The sequence below is a fragment of the Hylobates moloch genome, unplaced genomic scaffold, assembly GCF_009828535.3.
Source record: "Hylobates moloch isolate HMO894 unplaced genomic scaffold, HMol_V3 SCAFFOLD_4, whole genome shotgun sequence".
Lineage (NCBI taxonomy): Eukaryota > Metazoa > Chordata > Mammalia > Primates > Hylobatidae > Hylobates > Hylobates moloch.
The window spans coordinates 28957459-28975081 of NW_026652279.1; the positions used below are offsets into that span (position 1 = coordinate 28957459).

Below are 17623 nucleotides of genomic sequence, written 5' to 3' on the forward strand. Positions count from 1 at the left end.
GGAGCAAGTAAAAAACATCTGTATGAGTGTCCATGTGCCCCTTCTACAATATACTTGATAATCATACAAATACACCATCATAGGCCGGGTGCAATGGCTCACACCTGCAATCCTAGCACTTTGGGAGGCCAAGGCAGGAGGATTACTTGAGCCCAGGAGTAGAAGACCAGCCTAGGCAACAAAGTAAGACCTTGACTCTATAAAAAGTTTTTAAAAATTAGCCAGGCATGGTGGTGTATGCATGCCTGTGGTCCCAGATACTAGGGAGGCCAAGGCAGGAGAATCACTTGATCCCGGGAGCCACTGCACTCCAGTCTGGGCAATAAATTGAGACCCTGTCTCAAAAGAAACAAAAATAAACAAAATCACTAGTGTAATCCCTAATCTCAGTGGAGGGACAGGGCTCTCATCTTTGGGTTGGGAACTCATCCATATTGTAGCCCTCATCACTTCACGGAATGCTTACACCCTGAACAAAATGAAGTTTTCCTGGAGTTTCCTTTGCCCACAGCTTTACATGCTGTTGCCCCGCTGGAAAAGCCAGAATGGGTGGTGACCAGGCCCCCACAGCGCTTCCTTTCTGGTAGTCCCTGTTAACTGTCAGCAGGGCCATGTGTGAGGCAGCTGCTTGGCTTCTGAGGGTGAAGCTGGTGGTCGCTGGGGTCTTTGCCAGAGTGTAAGCCTGCAAGGCTTGGAGGTGGAGCCAGAGGCAGGTGCTGTCTTCAGTGCTGACCCCTCCCTGGGGTTCCTCCAGCCACAGGCCAGGTCCTGCACTGTGACGCCACCGTGGACCTCATCCATGACATCCAGATCGTCTCCACCACCCGCAAGCTCAACCTGGAGGACTCCCCCTGGAGCTAAAGATCCAGGCCCTGGACTCTGAGGGTGAGGACGTCCCCCTGCCTGTTTGTCCTCTGCAGCTCATGCTGGATCGTCCCTCTACTATGACCCTGGCCTCTCTGTGTTCCCCACTCCTCTGGCATCCAACCCTGCAGGTCCCCTGGAGGGCAGCTTCAGTCAGGGAGGTGAAGTTGCTGCTGGCGGAGGTGCTGAAGAGGCAGAACCCATCTGCGAGGTGGGCCCCAAGCCCTTGGTAGAATCGAGCCATGGTCACTCCCGGCGCTCAGGGGCCCCTGTAGCAGGGCCTGTGTGCTCAGAGCTGTGGTGGACCCTGGAGCCAGACCCTGCTGGTCACAGCGCTGGTCCTTGGTGCAGCGCATCTTGGGGAAGCCAACATTCTCAGCCATGATGGGAGGCTGGGAGAGGTTGGCTGGGGCCATGCCTCCTGCTCCGACTCTCGGGGTGGGTTTTGCTTCCTGGTCCAGATCTTAGAGCCAGTGTGCCAGGTGGGGAAGGTCCTTTTATTCTGGAGGAGACTGAAGCATGGAGTGGGGTGAGATGCAGGGTGTACAGGGTCCTGCCTATCAGCGTGGGATTCACCTTTTTTCTCAAAGCAGAGGGAAGCTGAGGAAAGAGTGGGTGCAGGAGGTGATGGGATCCTGTCTGCAGGGTTTGTGGGGAGTATAAGATGTTCTTGGGAGCAGAATGAGCAAAGTTTGAGTCCACCTTATGGCCAGGCATTCCTAGGGGCACTTCACACACCCTAGCTCATTTCCCGTATGGCGACTGGATGATGCACAGAGAACGAACACACCCACATGCTCACCCGAGTGTGCACACACAGAGAACCCACACGCTCACCCAAGTGTGCACACACAGAGAACAGATGTGGAGCTGATATGCAGCCAAGCCTGGCCCCAGAGTTTACCCTCCTGGGCAGGGGGTGGCAAGCTTCTGTGGAGGGCTGGATGTAAATATTGTGGGCTTTCCTGGCCATATGGTGTCTGTGGCAACCATTCAGCTCTGCCATTGTCCCACTACAGCAGCCTTAGATGATGTGGAAATGAATGGCCATGGCTATGTCCTAATAAAACTCTATTTATAGAAATAGGGGGCTAGATTTGCCCCAGGGGCTGTAGTTTGCACTCCCTGTTCATGACTACTCTGTTCTATTTCCTGCCTTAAGTCACTTTTTAAAAAATAGGTGTTTATTTTTATCAACATTTGTATCACATGAAATTCACCCATTTTCAGGATACAATTCAGCATTTTTTGGTAGATTCATACAGCTGTGCAACCATCACCAATATCCAATTTCAGAACATTTTCATCACCCCAAAAGGAAGCTCCATACTCATTGCAGTCACTCCTTCTTCTCTCCTCTCTCCAGCCCCTGATAACCACGAATCTGCTTTCTGTCTCTTTGCATTTGCCTGTTCTGGACGTTTCATGGGAATAGAATCGCACAGTGCATGCAGCCATATACATCCATGCGTACAGTGTTTTGTGACTAGTTTCTCTCACTGAGCACGTTTTCAAAGTTCATCTGTGTTGTTGCGTGTGTCCACACTTTGTTCCTTTGTGTTGCTAAATAACTTTCCATTGCAGTGATCAACTGCATTTTGCTTCTCTGTTCATCCTTTGATGGACTCGGGTTGTTTTCACATTTTGGTGGTTATGAATAATGGTGCTGTGAGCATTCACATGTGGATGTGTGTTTTCCAGTCCCTTGGGCAGACGTGGAGGAGTGGAATTGCTGGGGCATAGGATAACTCTGTGTTTAACTGTTTGGGAGCTGCCAGGTGATTTCCCAAGTGGCTGCCCCTTTTCAGATTTCCAGGGGCAGTGTGTGAAGGTGCCACCATCTCCATGTCCTGGCCAGCACTTGCTATGGCTCATCCTTGTGGTTCTAGTTAAGTCCCTTTAAAGTCACTTCTTTCCTGGGTGTGGGTCTTGAAGGGCGACAGGCTAGTCAGAGACGACACCAGTGGCAGCCAAGAGATCTTTATTTGAGGCTCAGCATGCGAGAAGATGAAGAGAAGGGGAGAGAGAGAGAGAGAGCTGCTGGGGCTGAGTATTTATGTCCTTTAGAGTGATGTGGTGATTGGTGATTGGTCGGAGGGCGGGACCTCGGGGCTAGCAGGAGGTGTTTCCTTTTGATTGGGTGCTTATTTGGCGGGCTGTGCTTGGTGGGTTTAGGGGGTGCCAAGTGGAGGGGGAAGAACCTGGAACCGATGCCTAAGACGGCGTCTTTGATTTATCCAACAGGTCTGTTCTCCCTAGGCGGGTGGTGGGGATGTTGGGACTGGGGAGGTGCCTGCTCTGGGCCTTCCCTGGCCACCATCATGCCAGGATGTCCCAGCAACCCTGGATGGTTTTCTCTTACACTCCCCCCACTCCTGAAGGGTTGATGGCACCTGCATCCAGTTCCAGAGTAGGACGTCATCTGGTCTCCACTGACTGGGTCATTTACCAGCAGCCCATCTCAAGGCCCCACCTTTGCAGCAAGGAAATGGTTAACTCCCTTCCTTGCCCACTATGAGGGTGTCATGCTTTCTACTTGGTCCTCCTCCCCCTGAAATACTTTGATGAGTATTTTCATCATCCCTTTTGCCTTTTTTTTCTGAGCCTGCAACCTCTTTTCTGGTCAGAGTCTCCATTGTGAAGATGAACTTGACCCTTGGAAGCTTTTAGAGTCTAGCAGTCCCAGAAAGGATGTGCCTTATCTAGACTGATGAGTGTCAAGAAAGATAATTGCTCAACAAACTGTGGTAGGTGGCTGCCCCTGGGTGTCAGGAAATGTGATATTCCCTTAGTAAGTACAGTGTCTTATTGTGCTTATAAATGGTCTGACGCCTACTGTATAGATGAGGAAGCTGAAGCCCAGAAAGCTTCAGTAACTTGCCCATTGTCACACAGCTCATGGGTGGCTGAGCAGGAGCTGGGATCCAGGATGTCTGACTCTGTCGCCTGAGCTCTTTCCCGCTGGACGCACTGCCTGTCTCCTGCTGCTGCATTTTCCTGGGCATTGGGGGCCCTCCCCACATGGCTGGGATCTGCCTTTTTGGACAGAAGCCACCTGCAGAGTGCCCGCCTCCAGTCAGTGTTGTCATAGCTATTTCCTGGCCCACCCATGGCTCTTGCATCAGCAGAACTGAACTAGCTCAGGGTCTCTAAAGATGCCCCTTCCTCATCTTTCCTTATGCCGCCTCTTCTGCCTGGAGCACCTACCCCTCCTGAACTCTGCTTTCAGAAGCCATGCTTCCTCCGGCATTGCCTCTCAGGTGTCCCCTCCTCCAGGGAGCCCTCCTTGGCTGCCCAGGTTGGGACTTGTTCTTCCCTTCGATGTCCCTCAGCTCTTCAGTGGCCCCTACCCTGGGCTACAGGGCATTTTCTACTGTGGCTTGCCAAGGTCAGCACTAGGAGGACAGAACTAGGATCAGTAAGTTCTTTTGGACCCTTCTGTGTCTGACACTGGACTTTGGGCCCAGCTGGCATTGGGTAAATGTTTGCTAGGTTGAATTGCCTAACACCCAGAGCACCAGCAGCAGTGGTTCAGAATCAAAAACCTCCCTGGCTCTCCAGTCCTTGTAGTATGACACTCTGGTCTCCTTCTCTATCCAGTGTACCAGCAGCAGTGGTGGAGAGCCAGAAAACTTCTGTGGCCTCCTCCTCCACCCAGAGCAACAGTAGCAGTGGCGGAGACCCAGAAATGTCCCTGGCTCAACAAGCCTTCCAGTATCAGCCTGTGGCTTTCTTCTCCACCAAGAGCACCAGTAGCAGTGGCGGAGACCCAGAAATGTCCCTGATACAGCAACAACCACCCCAGGATGCCAGCGTCATTCAAGCTGGGCAGCCTGAGGCTGTGATGTCAGCCTCGCCAACAAGAGGCTGGCACTGCCACAGGGCTGCCAGGACATGCATTTCCATTCTTTTAAAATGTTTCTGCCTGTGTCCACACAGAAAAGGAGGAATTAGATTACCACAACATAGTTGCATGGCTGAAGACAAAAATCAAGTAGGTGGGGTCAGTATTGTTAGCATAGTCACTACACTGAGAGTAGTTTTATAGTCAGTGTAGAGTGGTGGTACCAGGGAGCAGGGATCAGCCTCCACTCCACCTGACCAGGAGCTCCAGAAGTGTAAAATCCTGGACACCATCGGCCGTGGCACGTTCAGTGAGGTCAAACTGGCTCATCACATGCTGACTGGGACCCAGGTGGCCATTGAAATCACACCCAAGGCTGGCTCTCCCAGCATCACTTTCTAGAGAGAGAGAAGTATTTTGAAGTCTCTCTGCCACTTCAATATTGTACAATTATATCAACTGATTGACACCTCCATCATGAGTTATTTATTTAGTAACAGAGTGTGCAAGAAGAGGAGACTCACACAACCGATACACCGCCGTGGCCTCATGAGGGAGAAGAAGGCCTGGACCATGTTCAGGCCGATTCTGTTGGCCATGTAGTATGGCCATAGCAAATAGATTTCACATAGAGAGAGACCTGAACCTGGAAATCATCATCCTTGATGAGGACGGTAACATTACAATCACGGACTTCAGCTTCTGTACCATAGTCCATGAGGAACAGAAGCTGATAGCTCTTTGTGGCACCTACCCCTGCATGGCCCTGGAACTCTTCCTGGGCCAGAGCAACCAATGCCCTGCTGTGGATGTTTGGAGCCTCGGAGTAACGTTCTATCACATGGTGGGCGAAGTTCTGCCCTTCTGCTCACGCGGCATTAGGGTCTTCACGGCAAAAATTTAAAATGGAAGATAATTTTCCCCAGTAGGCTTTGCCCGAGGTCTCAAAAGCCTCAATAATAAACTATTAACAGTAGACCCCAGGGAGCAGACAGCACTAGAAAAAGTGATGAGGGGCCCGTAGGTGAACAGTTGCCTCTGACAACATATGAAGAACAAACCCTGGACCACTTAAACCCCAAAACAACCCAGCTCTTGGCGGCCGTGGGATTCCAGGCTGAGATCCTATCCATGGCAATCAAAGAAGAATTATTCAATTTTCCCATAGCCTCCTACATTATTTTGGAAGAAACAAAATGAAAGAAGCAGTTTACTCTCAGAGCACAGTCCCTTCCTTTTGGGGTTCCCAACTGTTTTTCCCTATCCGTTGAAGTTTCCACCCTTTTTCTCCCACTGAAGTGGACTCATAGCATTCAGCAGAAGAGCCCCTTTCTGGCCAGTGCATCTGCCGGCCTGCAGAGGAAGCCAGAGAGCTTCAATCAAGCCCCCCAGTGTGATCCTGTGGCCTCTCTCTCCACCCAGAGCACCAGCAGCAGTAGTAGAGACCCAGAAATATCCCTGGCTCAACAAGTCCCCCAGCATGACCCCATGGCCTCCCCTTCCACCCAGAGCACCAGCAGCGGTGGTGGAGTCCCAGAAATGTCCCTGGCTCAACAAACCCTTAAGCATGACCCCGTGGCCTCCCCCTCCACCCAGAGCAACAGCAGCGGTGGTGGAGTCCCAGAAACGTCCCTGGCTCAACCAGCTCCCTAGCATAACCCTGTGGGCTTTCCTTCCATCCAGAGCACCCGCAGCAGTGGTTCAGAATCAAAAACCTCCCTGGCTCTCCAATCCTTCAAGTATGACACTCTGGCCTCCTTCTCTATCCAGTGCACCAGCAGCAGTGGTGGAGGGCCAGAAACCTTCCTGGCTCACCAAGCCTCCCAGCGTGACCCTGTGGCCTCCCCCTCCACCCAGAGCACCAGCAGCAGTGGCGGTGATGCAGAAACATCCTTGGCTCAGCAAGCCTTCCCCGTGACTCTGTGGCTTCTCCCTCCACCCTGAGCACCAGCAGCAGCAGTGGTGTTCTGTAACAAGGCTCCAGCATGACCCTGTGGCTTCACCCTCTACCCAGAGCACCAGCAGCAGTTGTGCAGACCCAGAAACATCTCTGGCTAAACAAGCCCCCCAGCATGACCCTGTGGCCTCCCACTTCACCCAGAGCACCAGCAGCAGTGGTAGAGACACAGAAACGTTTCTGCCTCAAAAACCATCGCAGAAAGCCAGCGTCTTCCAAGCTGGGCAGCCGAGGCTGTGACGTCATCCAAGCCAGCAAGAAGCTGGTGCTGCTGCAGAGCTGCCAGGATATGCCTTTTCTTTCAAATAAAATGTTTTTGCCTGTGTCCAGCCAAGAAAAGGAGGAATAAGATTGCCCCAACATAGTTGCATGACTGAAGACAAAAATCAAGTAGGTGGGGCAGTCAGGCCACACTTCTTGCATTTTACTATATTTATTCTGTCTTTATTAGCATTATTTTAATTTGTAAATCAGGCTTGTATTCATTCATGGGGTACAATGTGAGGATTCGATAGATGTGTGCACCGTGGAATGAGGATATCCCGCTACTTAGCATCTCCACCACCTCAGAGAGACGAATTCCACATGATGTCCCGGAAGTGTTGATCTAAAAACGTTGACCCCATAGAAGTAGCAAGTAGATCAATGGTGACCAGGGGTCAGAGAGCAGCAGAGGGAGGGGATGGGGGGGTTGTTGGTCAAAGGACCAAAGTCTGGACAGGAGGAAGAAGTTTTGACATCTAGTGCACAGCAGGGTGACCAGAGTCAATGAGAATGTCTTGCATTTTGCAAAACACCTGAGAGAGTCCGTGTCAAATGTGTCCCTGCATTTAGATTGGAGAGGATGAAGGCCCTGAGGTCCAAGAACATTGAAACCTGACAGTGGATGGCAACAGCTGCGGGGAGGAGCCTGGCGAGACACCCACGCTGCCACGTGCCCAGCACCAATGGAGCCTGCAGCACTTCTCCCCTGCCCTGCTCTACTTTATCTTTTTAAATAAAGATGGTTCCTGATAAATGACTGTCTCTTCCAAATCTTGTAGTAGCATTGGAAAGGTGGCAGGTGGGTCACAGACATTCTGCTGCTTTGCGCCCTCCCTGCACAGAACGGGGGCTGTGCACACCCTAGTTTAGGCGGCATGCAGTCATGTGGTTCTCGCTGTTACTCAGAGAAACTGAAAGGAAACGAAACCTCAGAGAAGAATCAGGGTGACCCTACTCACAGCAAATCATTATTAATGGCTCTGAAGGGCTGAGGCTCTGAGCGGGTGCAGGGTAGAGTCTCACACATTGTGCATGGCCTCCCCACAATTACACTGCCTCATGAGCATTTTCAGAATGACCAGCAGCCCCTTCAGGTCCTGTCTGCCTGTGTTAATCCTTCTGAGAGGTTCCCAGGAGGATCCCGAAGCCCTGGGAACCAGGCTGTGCTGGGGTCAGTGGCGGGGTGTGGTCCCCAAAGCACCTTAAGGGGCCACTTGTGCTGCTGGGCTCCTGGCTGTCTAGTGCGGCATTTGCTTTTGTGTTGCGATGGTTTCCCCTTTTGCTAAAAGTGGCACAGAGCCATCCCCCTCAGAGGCCTGACGGAGGAGTGAGCCTTCATCCAGGCCCAGGTTGAAGGGGTGCTTCTAGGCAAGGCAGGTGTCCTGTGGGTCAGAAGAGGGTTGATGGCAAGACACAGCAGCAGCCCCGAGGGATGGAGGGCGTGATAGGAATGGGGGCTTTCATAAGGCAGGTTCCAGCTTCCCAGGAACCCGGTGTTTCCGTGTCAGGCAGTGAATCTATGGGTGCAGGTGCCCCATCAACACCTATCAGGGAGCTGCCTCGTGGGTTCCTATGGACCCTGAGGAAGGTCCAGAAGGCCCCGCCCTTGTGCATGGCCGGCATCTGTGTGCCCAGCCTTGAGCATGCAGTGATCCTGCCCACTGTTGAGTCAGGTAAGATTCTCCTTCTCCAATAAACAGCAGGACCAGGAAGCAAGAAGCAGGCTCAGGAGAGGGTGGGAGTGTTGTGGAACCCCTTGTCTCCCCAGTGAGCTGCTGTCCTTTAAATCCACATTGGGGGTGAAGGTCCCTCCGGTGTCAATACTGGATCTCCCTCCACCCAATGCCAGTTTGTACCCCCAGAAAGAAGGCCCCTGTGGATTCTGCTTGACTCCCCAAGGGCCCATCAGAGTCTGTCCCTCCACCTTGCTGCTGTGCCTCCTCTGGAAGTGCTGTCCTGTGAGAGGGTACCTTCCCCAGGCCTGGCTTTTACTATCATTGGACAGGGCCAGAATTCTTTCTGGCTGTGACCTATGGTAGAACTTGACATCTCCTCTTCAGAAGCCAGGGCTTCCAGCCCATAGAGCTGGGCTGGGTCAAGGGACTATAGGGAAGGGGCTCCAGACACCAGGGCAAAAACCCACAAACAGAGAAACTCCTTTCAAATGTCCACCTGGGCCAGCGTGTAGGCTGGGCAACCTTGGCTTATTCATCTCCCTTTGCTGCCAGCAGCCTCCATATGGCAGACATTCTTCTCCTGGGGGGATGACAGCTATGGAGGGTGGGGAGCAGGCCTGAGCAGGGCGGGTTCCCGAAAGACAGCCCAGAGAGCAGGGTCAGATAATGGGGGGTGGGTTCAGCTCCACTGTCCAGGTGAGGAAACAGGCTGAAGAGAGATCAGGTAGCATCCCCAATGAAATCTGGCCAGGAACAGATGGCAAAGATTTGCTGTTTACCCCGTCCCAGGCTGCCCCGCACCCACCCAGCCACTTCCCAGTACTCTGCTTTGTCCCCATTTTTGGGTTCTGAAGTCATCCTGTTTTACACCTGTCACCCCTACTGGAACAGGGACCTTGCCTCCCTGACAGCCACACAGCCCTGGCACCCAGGAGGCCCTCAATCAATATTTGTGGAATCAGTGAGATCCTGGAATTCAAGTCCAAGGTGTGTCTGCAGAGCATTGGAAATGCAGCCCTGGGTCCGTCCCCAAGGTCGCCTGATACAGCAGGCCTGGGGATCCGCAGGGGAAGTGGATGCCTACCGTGACTCTCGGGAAGACTGGTGGGACTGTCGCTAAGCTTATTTGCCTGTCCAATCTTGGGGATCCTGAGTTCCCTACTGGACAAGGTTGTAGGGGTTCAGCTCCGCTTACGGGTCTCTGGCTCTGCCTCCCAGTCCTGGCTCCGACTCTGCCCAGGCTTGGGGGGGCCGTTGGCCGTTGGGAGAAATGCCCCCCGCTGCGTCACTGCCACCTGGCCCCGCCCCCGTCTCCATGGCCGCTGGACCAGATGTCAGCAGCTGCTACAGAGCCTGGTGCATATATATCTTCTATATACTTGCTAGTATCTGTCCCCTTTTCCCCCAGACCTCCTCCTGTGCAACGCGGAATGATGAAAATCTAGAAACAGGAATCTCACTCTCGGCCTAGCCAGGACTCAGGTTTTGTGAAGTGGGATGAGGCAGGAGGAAAAGCAAACCCCATCAAACCAACACCTAGTCTAGAGCCTGATCAAAGTGCCACTCAAAGCACGGTTCCTCCCTTTACTTTCCTATAACCTGAGAATTCTTCCTGAAAAAGGTGGCCCCTGAGAACCATCTAAAAGCATCACAGGGTGGAGGGACAAGGGTCCTGAGAGCTGGTCTTGCCATCCCTTGTCCCAGTTTTCTTGAAGCCGAGCTCCAGAGAAGAGGTGGGGCCCATGGGGCATTTGGATTACACTCCAAGTCCAATTCCCAGTCCAGCAATCCTGCCCCCAGAGGCTCCCTTAATCTGTCCACTTGGCAATGGAAGGGGCGGGTCGGCCCACACTCCCTGCCTGGCTGCAGACGACAACCATCAGAAGGGTGTCTGTGTAGCCGGGGCCCCAGAACCATGTCTGCACGGAAAGGGCCCAAGGAGCTGGAGCTCTGTAGTCTCAAGAAGAGCGTGAGGGACGCAGCCCTCTTCTGAAACCTAAACTGCATTCTGGCCTGTGCCCTAGAAGGTTGTGAAGGCCTCTAAGTGGGTCCTCCTGCTTCCCCATCTTCTGAGGCCCAGGCCTTTCTCAGAGCCTCCGTGGGTCCCACCCCAGTCCCTTCCCGCCTCAAGCTATGTGACAGTATGACTCCCCACTTATTTCTTCATTTCCACTGGAAACACTAGTAAAACAATTCCTCAGCCTCGACCCCAGGGAGCGGCCCCCACTAAACGAGCTGACGTGGGACCCCTGGGTCAATGCCGGCCAGAAGACACTGCTGACACCATACAGAGACCCTGGACACCTATGCCCCCTACAACCCTGGTCATGGTGGCCATGGGATTCCAAGCAGCACACATCTCAGAATCAATATTCTCTCCCACAAAAAAATACGTATATGATTATCCCATGGCCACGTACCTAATCCTGGGGTAGAGAAAAGTACAGAGGAGGAAGCGCTCCATCATTGGAGCATAGCCCTTCCTCCTGGGGGTCCCACCTGTTCTTCCCCATCTGACAAAGTCTGCCTTCCTTGTGGAACCAAAGAGGGCTCAAAGGGAGCCAGCTGTTCCCACTTTTAATTTTCAGCTGCATGAGGAGGGTCAGAAGTCAGGGCAGAAGACCACCATTCCTGCTCAGAACTCTTCCTGGGCTGGGGTACCAGTGCCCTGCCACGGACATATAGGGCCTTGGCGTCATACTCTACCATACTGTGTCCGGGACCCTGCCCTTCTATTCAGGGAACACAATGGACCTCGAGAATACAATTCTCACAGGAAGCTACCATGCCCCACCATTTTTTCCCCCTTCAACTCGAAAGACTCATTCAAAAGTTACTAACACTAGACCTCAGGGAGTGGCCCCCATTGAAACAAGTTATGAGGAACCGGTGGGTGAACTGTGGCCAGGAGATGCCGCTGACAACATACAAAAAGCCATTCCTGGATACCAGAACCCCCAAACAACCCAGCTCGTGGTGGCCAAGAACAGGATTCCAGGCCAAGAACATCTCTGTGCCAATTAAAAAAAAAAAAAAAAAAAAAAAAAGCATTTCACTATCCTATGGCCACCTACCTCATTTTAGAACAAACAAAAGCAGCAGTCCACCATCAGACCACAGTCCCTTCCTCCTGGGGTTCCCACCTGTCCTTCTCTATCCACTGAAGTTTCCACTGTCCCTCTCCCGCTGAAGCAGGCTCACAGCGAGCCAGCTTGTCCCATGTTCAGCATTCAGAAGAAGACCACTGTTCCTGCCAGCGCACCTGCCGGCCTGCAGAAGAAGCCAGACAGTTTTAGTAAAGCCCCCCAGCATGACCCTGTGGCCTCCCTCTCCACCCAGAGCACCAGCAGCAGTGGCAGAGACACAGAACCTCCCTTGCCCAGCGACAACCATCGTAGGAAGCCAGCGTTGTCTAAGCTGGGCAGCCTGAGGCTGTGACGTCAGCCTTGCCAACAAGAAGCTGGGGCTGACGCAGGGCTGCCAGACGATGCACCTTTCAATTCTGTCAAGATTTTGTTGCACGTGTCCACCGAAGAAAAGGAGTAATAAGATCACCCCAACATAGTTGCACGACTGAAGACAAAAATCAAGTAGGTGGGGAGGTGAAGCCACACTTCTTGTATTTTACTATATTTATTCTGTCTTTATTACTATTATTTTAATTGGCAAATCATGCTTGTATTCATTCATGCGGTACAATGTGAGGATTAGATAGATGTATGCACCGTGGAATGAGGATATCCCGCTACTTAGCATCTCCACCACCTCAGAGAGACCAATTCCACATGATGTCCCGGAAGTGCTGATCTAAAAACGTTGACCCCATAGTAGTAGCGAGTAGATGGATGGTGAACAGGGGCCGGAGAGTGGTAGAGGGAGGGGATGGGGGGTTGTCGGTCAAAGGACCAAAGTCTGGACAGGAGGAAGAGGTTTTGACATCTAGTGCACAGCAGAGTGACCAGAGTCAATGAGAATGTCTTGCATTTTGCAAAATACCTGAGAGAGTCCAGGTCAAATGTCTCCCTGCATTTAGATTGGAGAGGACGAAGTCTCTGAGGTCCAAGAACATTGACAGTGGACACCAATGGCTTTGGGGAGGAGCCGGGTGAGATGTCCACGCTGCCATGTGCCCAGCAACGTGGGAGCCTGCAGCACTTCTCCCCTGCCCTGCTCTATTTTATCTTTTTTAATAGAGATGGTTCCTGATGGACGACGGTTTCTTGCAAATCTTGTAGTAGCACTGGAAAGGTGGCAGGTGGGTCACAGACACTCTGCTGCTTTGCGCCCTCCTTGCACAGAACGCGGGCTGTGCATACCCTAGTTTAGGCGGCATGCAGTCATGTGATCCTCTCAGTTTCTCAGAAAAACTGAAAGGAAAATAGACCTCAGAGAAGTATCAGGGTGACCCCACCCACAGCAAATCATTACCAGTGGCTCTGAAGGGCTGAGGCTCTGAGCGGGTGCAGGGCAGAGTCCCACACATTGCGCATGGCCTCTCCACACTCACACTGCCTGGTGAACATTTTCAGAAGGACCAATGGCCCCTTCAGGTCCTGTCTGCCTGTGTTAATCATGCTGAGAGGTGCCCATAGGGAAAGGGCTCCAGGAACCAGGGCAAAACCCACAGACAGAGAAAGCCCCTTCCAGGGTCCACCCAGGCTGGGCCTCAGGAGCCATGGGGCCCTAGGTACAGGCCGGGCCACCTTGGGTTATTCATCTCCCTCTGCGGCCAGCGGCCTCCTTTTCGGGGGACATACTCGGGAGGGACTGACAGCCATGGAGACGGGGAGCAGGGCTTAGCATGGCAGGCTTCCTAGAGGCAGCCCAGAGAGCAGGGTCCAGGAGTGGGGGGGCTCCAGCTCCACCGTCCAGGTGAGGAAACTGAGGCTGAAGAGAGATCAGGTAGCACCCCCAATGATATCCGGCCAGGAACAGATGGCAAAGATTTGCTGTTTCCCCCATCCCAGACTGCCCCGCGCCCGCCCATTTCCCAGTACTCTGCTTTGACCCCCTTCCCAGGTTCTGAAGTCGTCCTGTTTTACACCTGTCACTCCCACTGGAGCAGGGACCTTGCCTCCCTCACAGCCACAGAGGCCTCGCACCCAGTAGGCCACAAATCAGTATTTGTGGAATCAGTGAGATGGGATTCGAGCCCTAGGTGTGTCTGCAGAGCATTGGAAGTACAGTACTGGGTCCCCGAGGCCACAGGCAGAGGGGTCCTGGGGACCCGCGGGGCAGTGGACACCTACTATGAGTTTCCAGAAGGCTGGTGTGACTGTCACTAAGTTTATTTGCTGGTCCAATTTTTTGGAATCCTGAAATTTCTACTGGGAGAAGCCAGAGTTTCCCACTTCAGCAGGTGTGACCACCTGGCCCAGGGCATCATCTCTTCCTCCTGTCTGGCCCCTGCTTCCCCTCTCCTACCATCTTCCCATGCCTCCCTGCCCAGGGGTGGGCAGTAGGGCAGGGTGGGGTGGGAATCTGTTGTAACCAGGGAAGGGAATTGCCCCCAGGCCAGGAGAGTTTGTAGCTGGGGCTACTGTCACCAACAGCCCAGGACCTGGCAGCTGGGCCCTGCCCTACAGTCTTCCTGCAGCTGGGCTCTCCTCCCGAGGGGCTGTGAATGTTTCCCCAGGGCGGGGCTAAGCTAGAGCCCAGAGGTTTGCCCCTGGGGCACGGATTCCCCAGGTCACTCGCCTCCTATAGGCTTTAGTGAAGGAGGTACTGAGGGGAGGATGACTCTTCCCCTGCAAGGAAATGAGCCCCAGGGAAGGCATTCCTGCTCTGGGAACTGCCTCCCTCCCCCGCATGAGAGCCAGCCACTGCAGAAGCTTGGCCAAGCTGACCTTGATCTCTGCCAGGGAGGCTGAAAGAACATCCAGCCCCACCTGTGGTCCCCTCCCGCCTCAGGCTAGGCTACATCCAGGCCTGCCAGGGAGACTGGTCTCCTCACCAGCCCCCCTGCACAGATGTCTAGATGTCCAGAGTCCCAACAGAACACACACACGGATAAAAACTATATACTGAAGCAGGCCAAGCTGAATGCTGGTGCCTCCCCAGGACACGACCCAGCCATGGGGAGCAGGCTTAGGTTCATTTTTGCTGAGTCTGCAATCAAATCAAGAAGGCTCATTTCTTTGGCTTTGTGGTCTCAGCACCAAGCACTTAGGAGGTGCGTTTGTGGAACCTCTTGCCTGGCCTCTAATTCTGGCATGGGTCTGTGCTTGTCATTCAATCCTACTGGCTGGCTAGACCACCTTGCCTTGACCCCTCCTGTTAGGAATCAGGTTGACTGTCTCATCAGAATATTGTTGAATCGAGGAGAGTCTCATACCCCAGGTAGCAGGCAGTGATCTCTGCATGGTACAGTCCTTGTCAGGACCTTTGTCCTCCTTGACCAGGCTCCAGCTCTGAGCTGGCATTTTCGCTATCTCAGGTGCCGGTGTGTAAACACTGTGGTTTCCTTCTCTGGGTCCTCTTCTCAAGGTTTTCCTCTGCATCTTGCTGGTCGGGAATTGCAGCAACACTTAAAATATTCCTGAGTGTGAAGGTTCTTTCAGCAAACACTGTTCATTCATTTATTCAATAAATACTTATTGATCTTCTACTCCATGTGCCCAGCACTGTTCGAGTTGCTGAGTAGTTACCACAGTGCACAAAACAGGAAAATTCCTGTCTTCAGGGTTCCGATTTCAGTGAGGAAAGCCAGACAATAATGGTGGTAAATAGAGATCATATGTTGCGTGTTTGATTGGAAATGTGCTCAGGAGAAAGATCGAGCTGGGGTGGGTGGTGTTGGCGTGTTAGGTAGAGTGGAAGCAAAGGCTTAAAATAAGTGGGTGAGTGAGCCGTGTGTGCATCCGGGAAGAGCAGGCCCGGCCTGAGGGCTCAGCCAGTGCAAAGGCCTGGAGGTCTGCGGGTGCCTGGCTCGTTGGAGGAATGACGAGGAGGCTGGTGTGGCTGAGGGGGAGCCGGTGGAGGGTAAGAGGAGGTGAGGACTCAGAGGTCAAGGGAGCAGGAGTTCACACAGGGCCCTGGAGGACTCTGCCCTTTATCCCGGCAGGGGAGCCTCTTCTGAGAAGAGGAGGAATGCAGTCAGGGACCTGAAGACCTCTGGATGCTGCGTGGACCAGGGACCCAGGAGCGGGTGGGTGGAGGGAGGGAACCCACAGAGGCCACTGCAAGGATCCAGGCAAGTGATGACAGTGGCAGGACCAGAGGGGTGGCAGCAGGGGTGGGGGAAAGGGCTGGGTTCTGGACGTCCCTTGAAAGTGGGGCCAACAGCACTTGCTGACAATTATCCATTAGACATCACCATGGCACTGCTGTTCCCATGGCTGTCACATCAGGTCCCCATGTTTGTCCTAGCATCTGTCTTTTCACACAGGGTCGGTGCTTTCTGTGTGTGTGGCCGAGCCTCAGCTGTCTTGCCCACTTGGTTCCCACCACCCCCAGAGCCAACTAATGAAAGACTGCCTGAATTCTGCTCAGAATTCAGTTAAATGGTTACCAGTCATTATTCCGGAGGTCACAAGATTTGCAACTTTCCCAGTTCACTATTATAGAACCTAAGATTGGCCTTTTGAAATGCAACCCTTTCATTTCAACCAAAAATCCTTTCAAGTTTTTGCATTTCTGACAACTGGATGGTCCCACCTGGACCCTCGACTGTTGGCTCAACCAGTCCTGTGGCCCCACCTGGAAGCAGATTCAGTGCAAAAAGAGCATTTCCCACACCCCTATGACTGCATCCCCAACCAGTCAGCAGCACCCATTCCTCTAGCCCCCGCCCACCAAACCACCCTGGAAAAACCCCAGCCTCCACATTTTCAGGGAGATTGATTTGAGTAGCAACTCCGTCTCCCAGGTGGCATGGCTAGCCTCACATCAGTTAAATTCTTTATTGCAATGCCACAGTCTCAATGAATTGGTTTGGCCTGTGCAGTGGGCAGGAAGACCCCATCAGGCGATTACAAACCATCAAGGAAGGTCGAGGTGAGAGGTGAAGCCAGCTGGACTTCCTGGGTCGAGTGGGGACTTGGAGAACTTTTCTGTCTAGCTAGAGGATTGTAAAAATGCACCAATCAGCGCTCTGTGTCTAGCTAAAGGTTTGTAGACGCACCAATCAGCACTCTGTAAAACGGACCAATCAGTACTCTGTAAAATGGACCAATCAGCACTCTGTAACATGGACCAATCAGCAGGATGTGGGTGGGGCCAAATAAGGGAATAACAGCTGGCCACCTGAACCGGCAGAGGCAATCTACTCGGGTCGCCTTCTACACTGTGAGACCTTTGTTCTTTCACTCTTCACAATAAATTTTGCTGCTGCTTACTCTTTGGGTCCACACTACCTTTATGAGCTGTAACACTCACTGCGAGGGTCTGTGGCTTCACTCCTGAAGTTAGCGAGACCACGAACCCTCTGGAAGGAACAAACAACTCGGGACGCGCCACCTTTAAGAGCTGTAACACTCACTGCCAAGGTCTGTGGCTTCACTCCTGAAGTCAGCGAGACCAGGAACCCACTGGAAGGAACAAACAACTCCGGACCGCCAGCTTTAAGAGCTGTAACACTCACTGCGAAGGTCTGCAGCTTCACACCTGAAGTCAGTGAGACCACGAACCCACCGAAAGGAAGAAACTCCGGACACATCTGAACATCTGAAGGAACAAACTCCGGACACACCATCTTTAAGAACTGTAACACTCACCACGAGGGTCCGAGGCTTCATTCTTGAAGTCAGCGAGACGGAGAATCCACCGGAAGGAACCAATTCCAGACATACAGGTTTTTTGATTACTATTCTGATTCTTACCAGCCTCCCAACTTAAAAAAACAAACAAACAAAAACAAACCAAACCAACCAGTATGCTCAATTTTGCAAGGCAAAGTGGCAAGAAAAAATAATTCCATACCCTTTGGCCCAGTAAAACTGCTTCGAAAACCAAGGAGAAAAAGGCCAGGGGTAGAAGGGGCTTCACTATAGCATTGTTTGCCAATGCAAAGATAAAATG

General features: G+C 52.7%; 1 protein-coding gene across 1 annotated transcript in view; it reads right to left on the reverse strand.

Moving 5' to 3' along the window:
• The window catches only part of TAMM41 (TAM41 mitochondrial translocator assembly and maintenance homolog), a 99608-nt gene extending 82211 nt beyond the window's left edge, over window positions 1-17397 (reverse strand). Inside the window, exon 1 of the mRNA XM_058437264.1 lies at window positions 17320-17397. Within this exon, the coding sequence (XP_058293247.1) occupies window positions 17320-17340 (21 nt within the window). The 5' untranslated portion in view covers window positions 17341-17397. The remainder of the gene's footprint in view (window positions 1-17319) is intronic.
• Window positions 17398-17623: the final 226 nt, after the last annotated feature.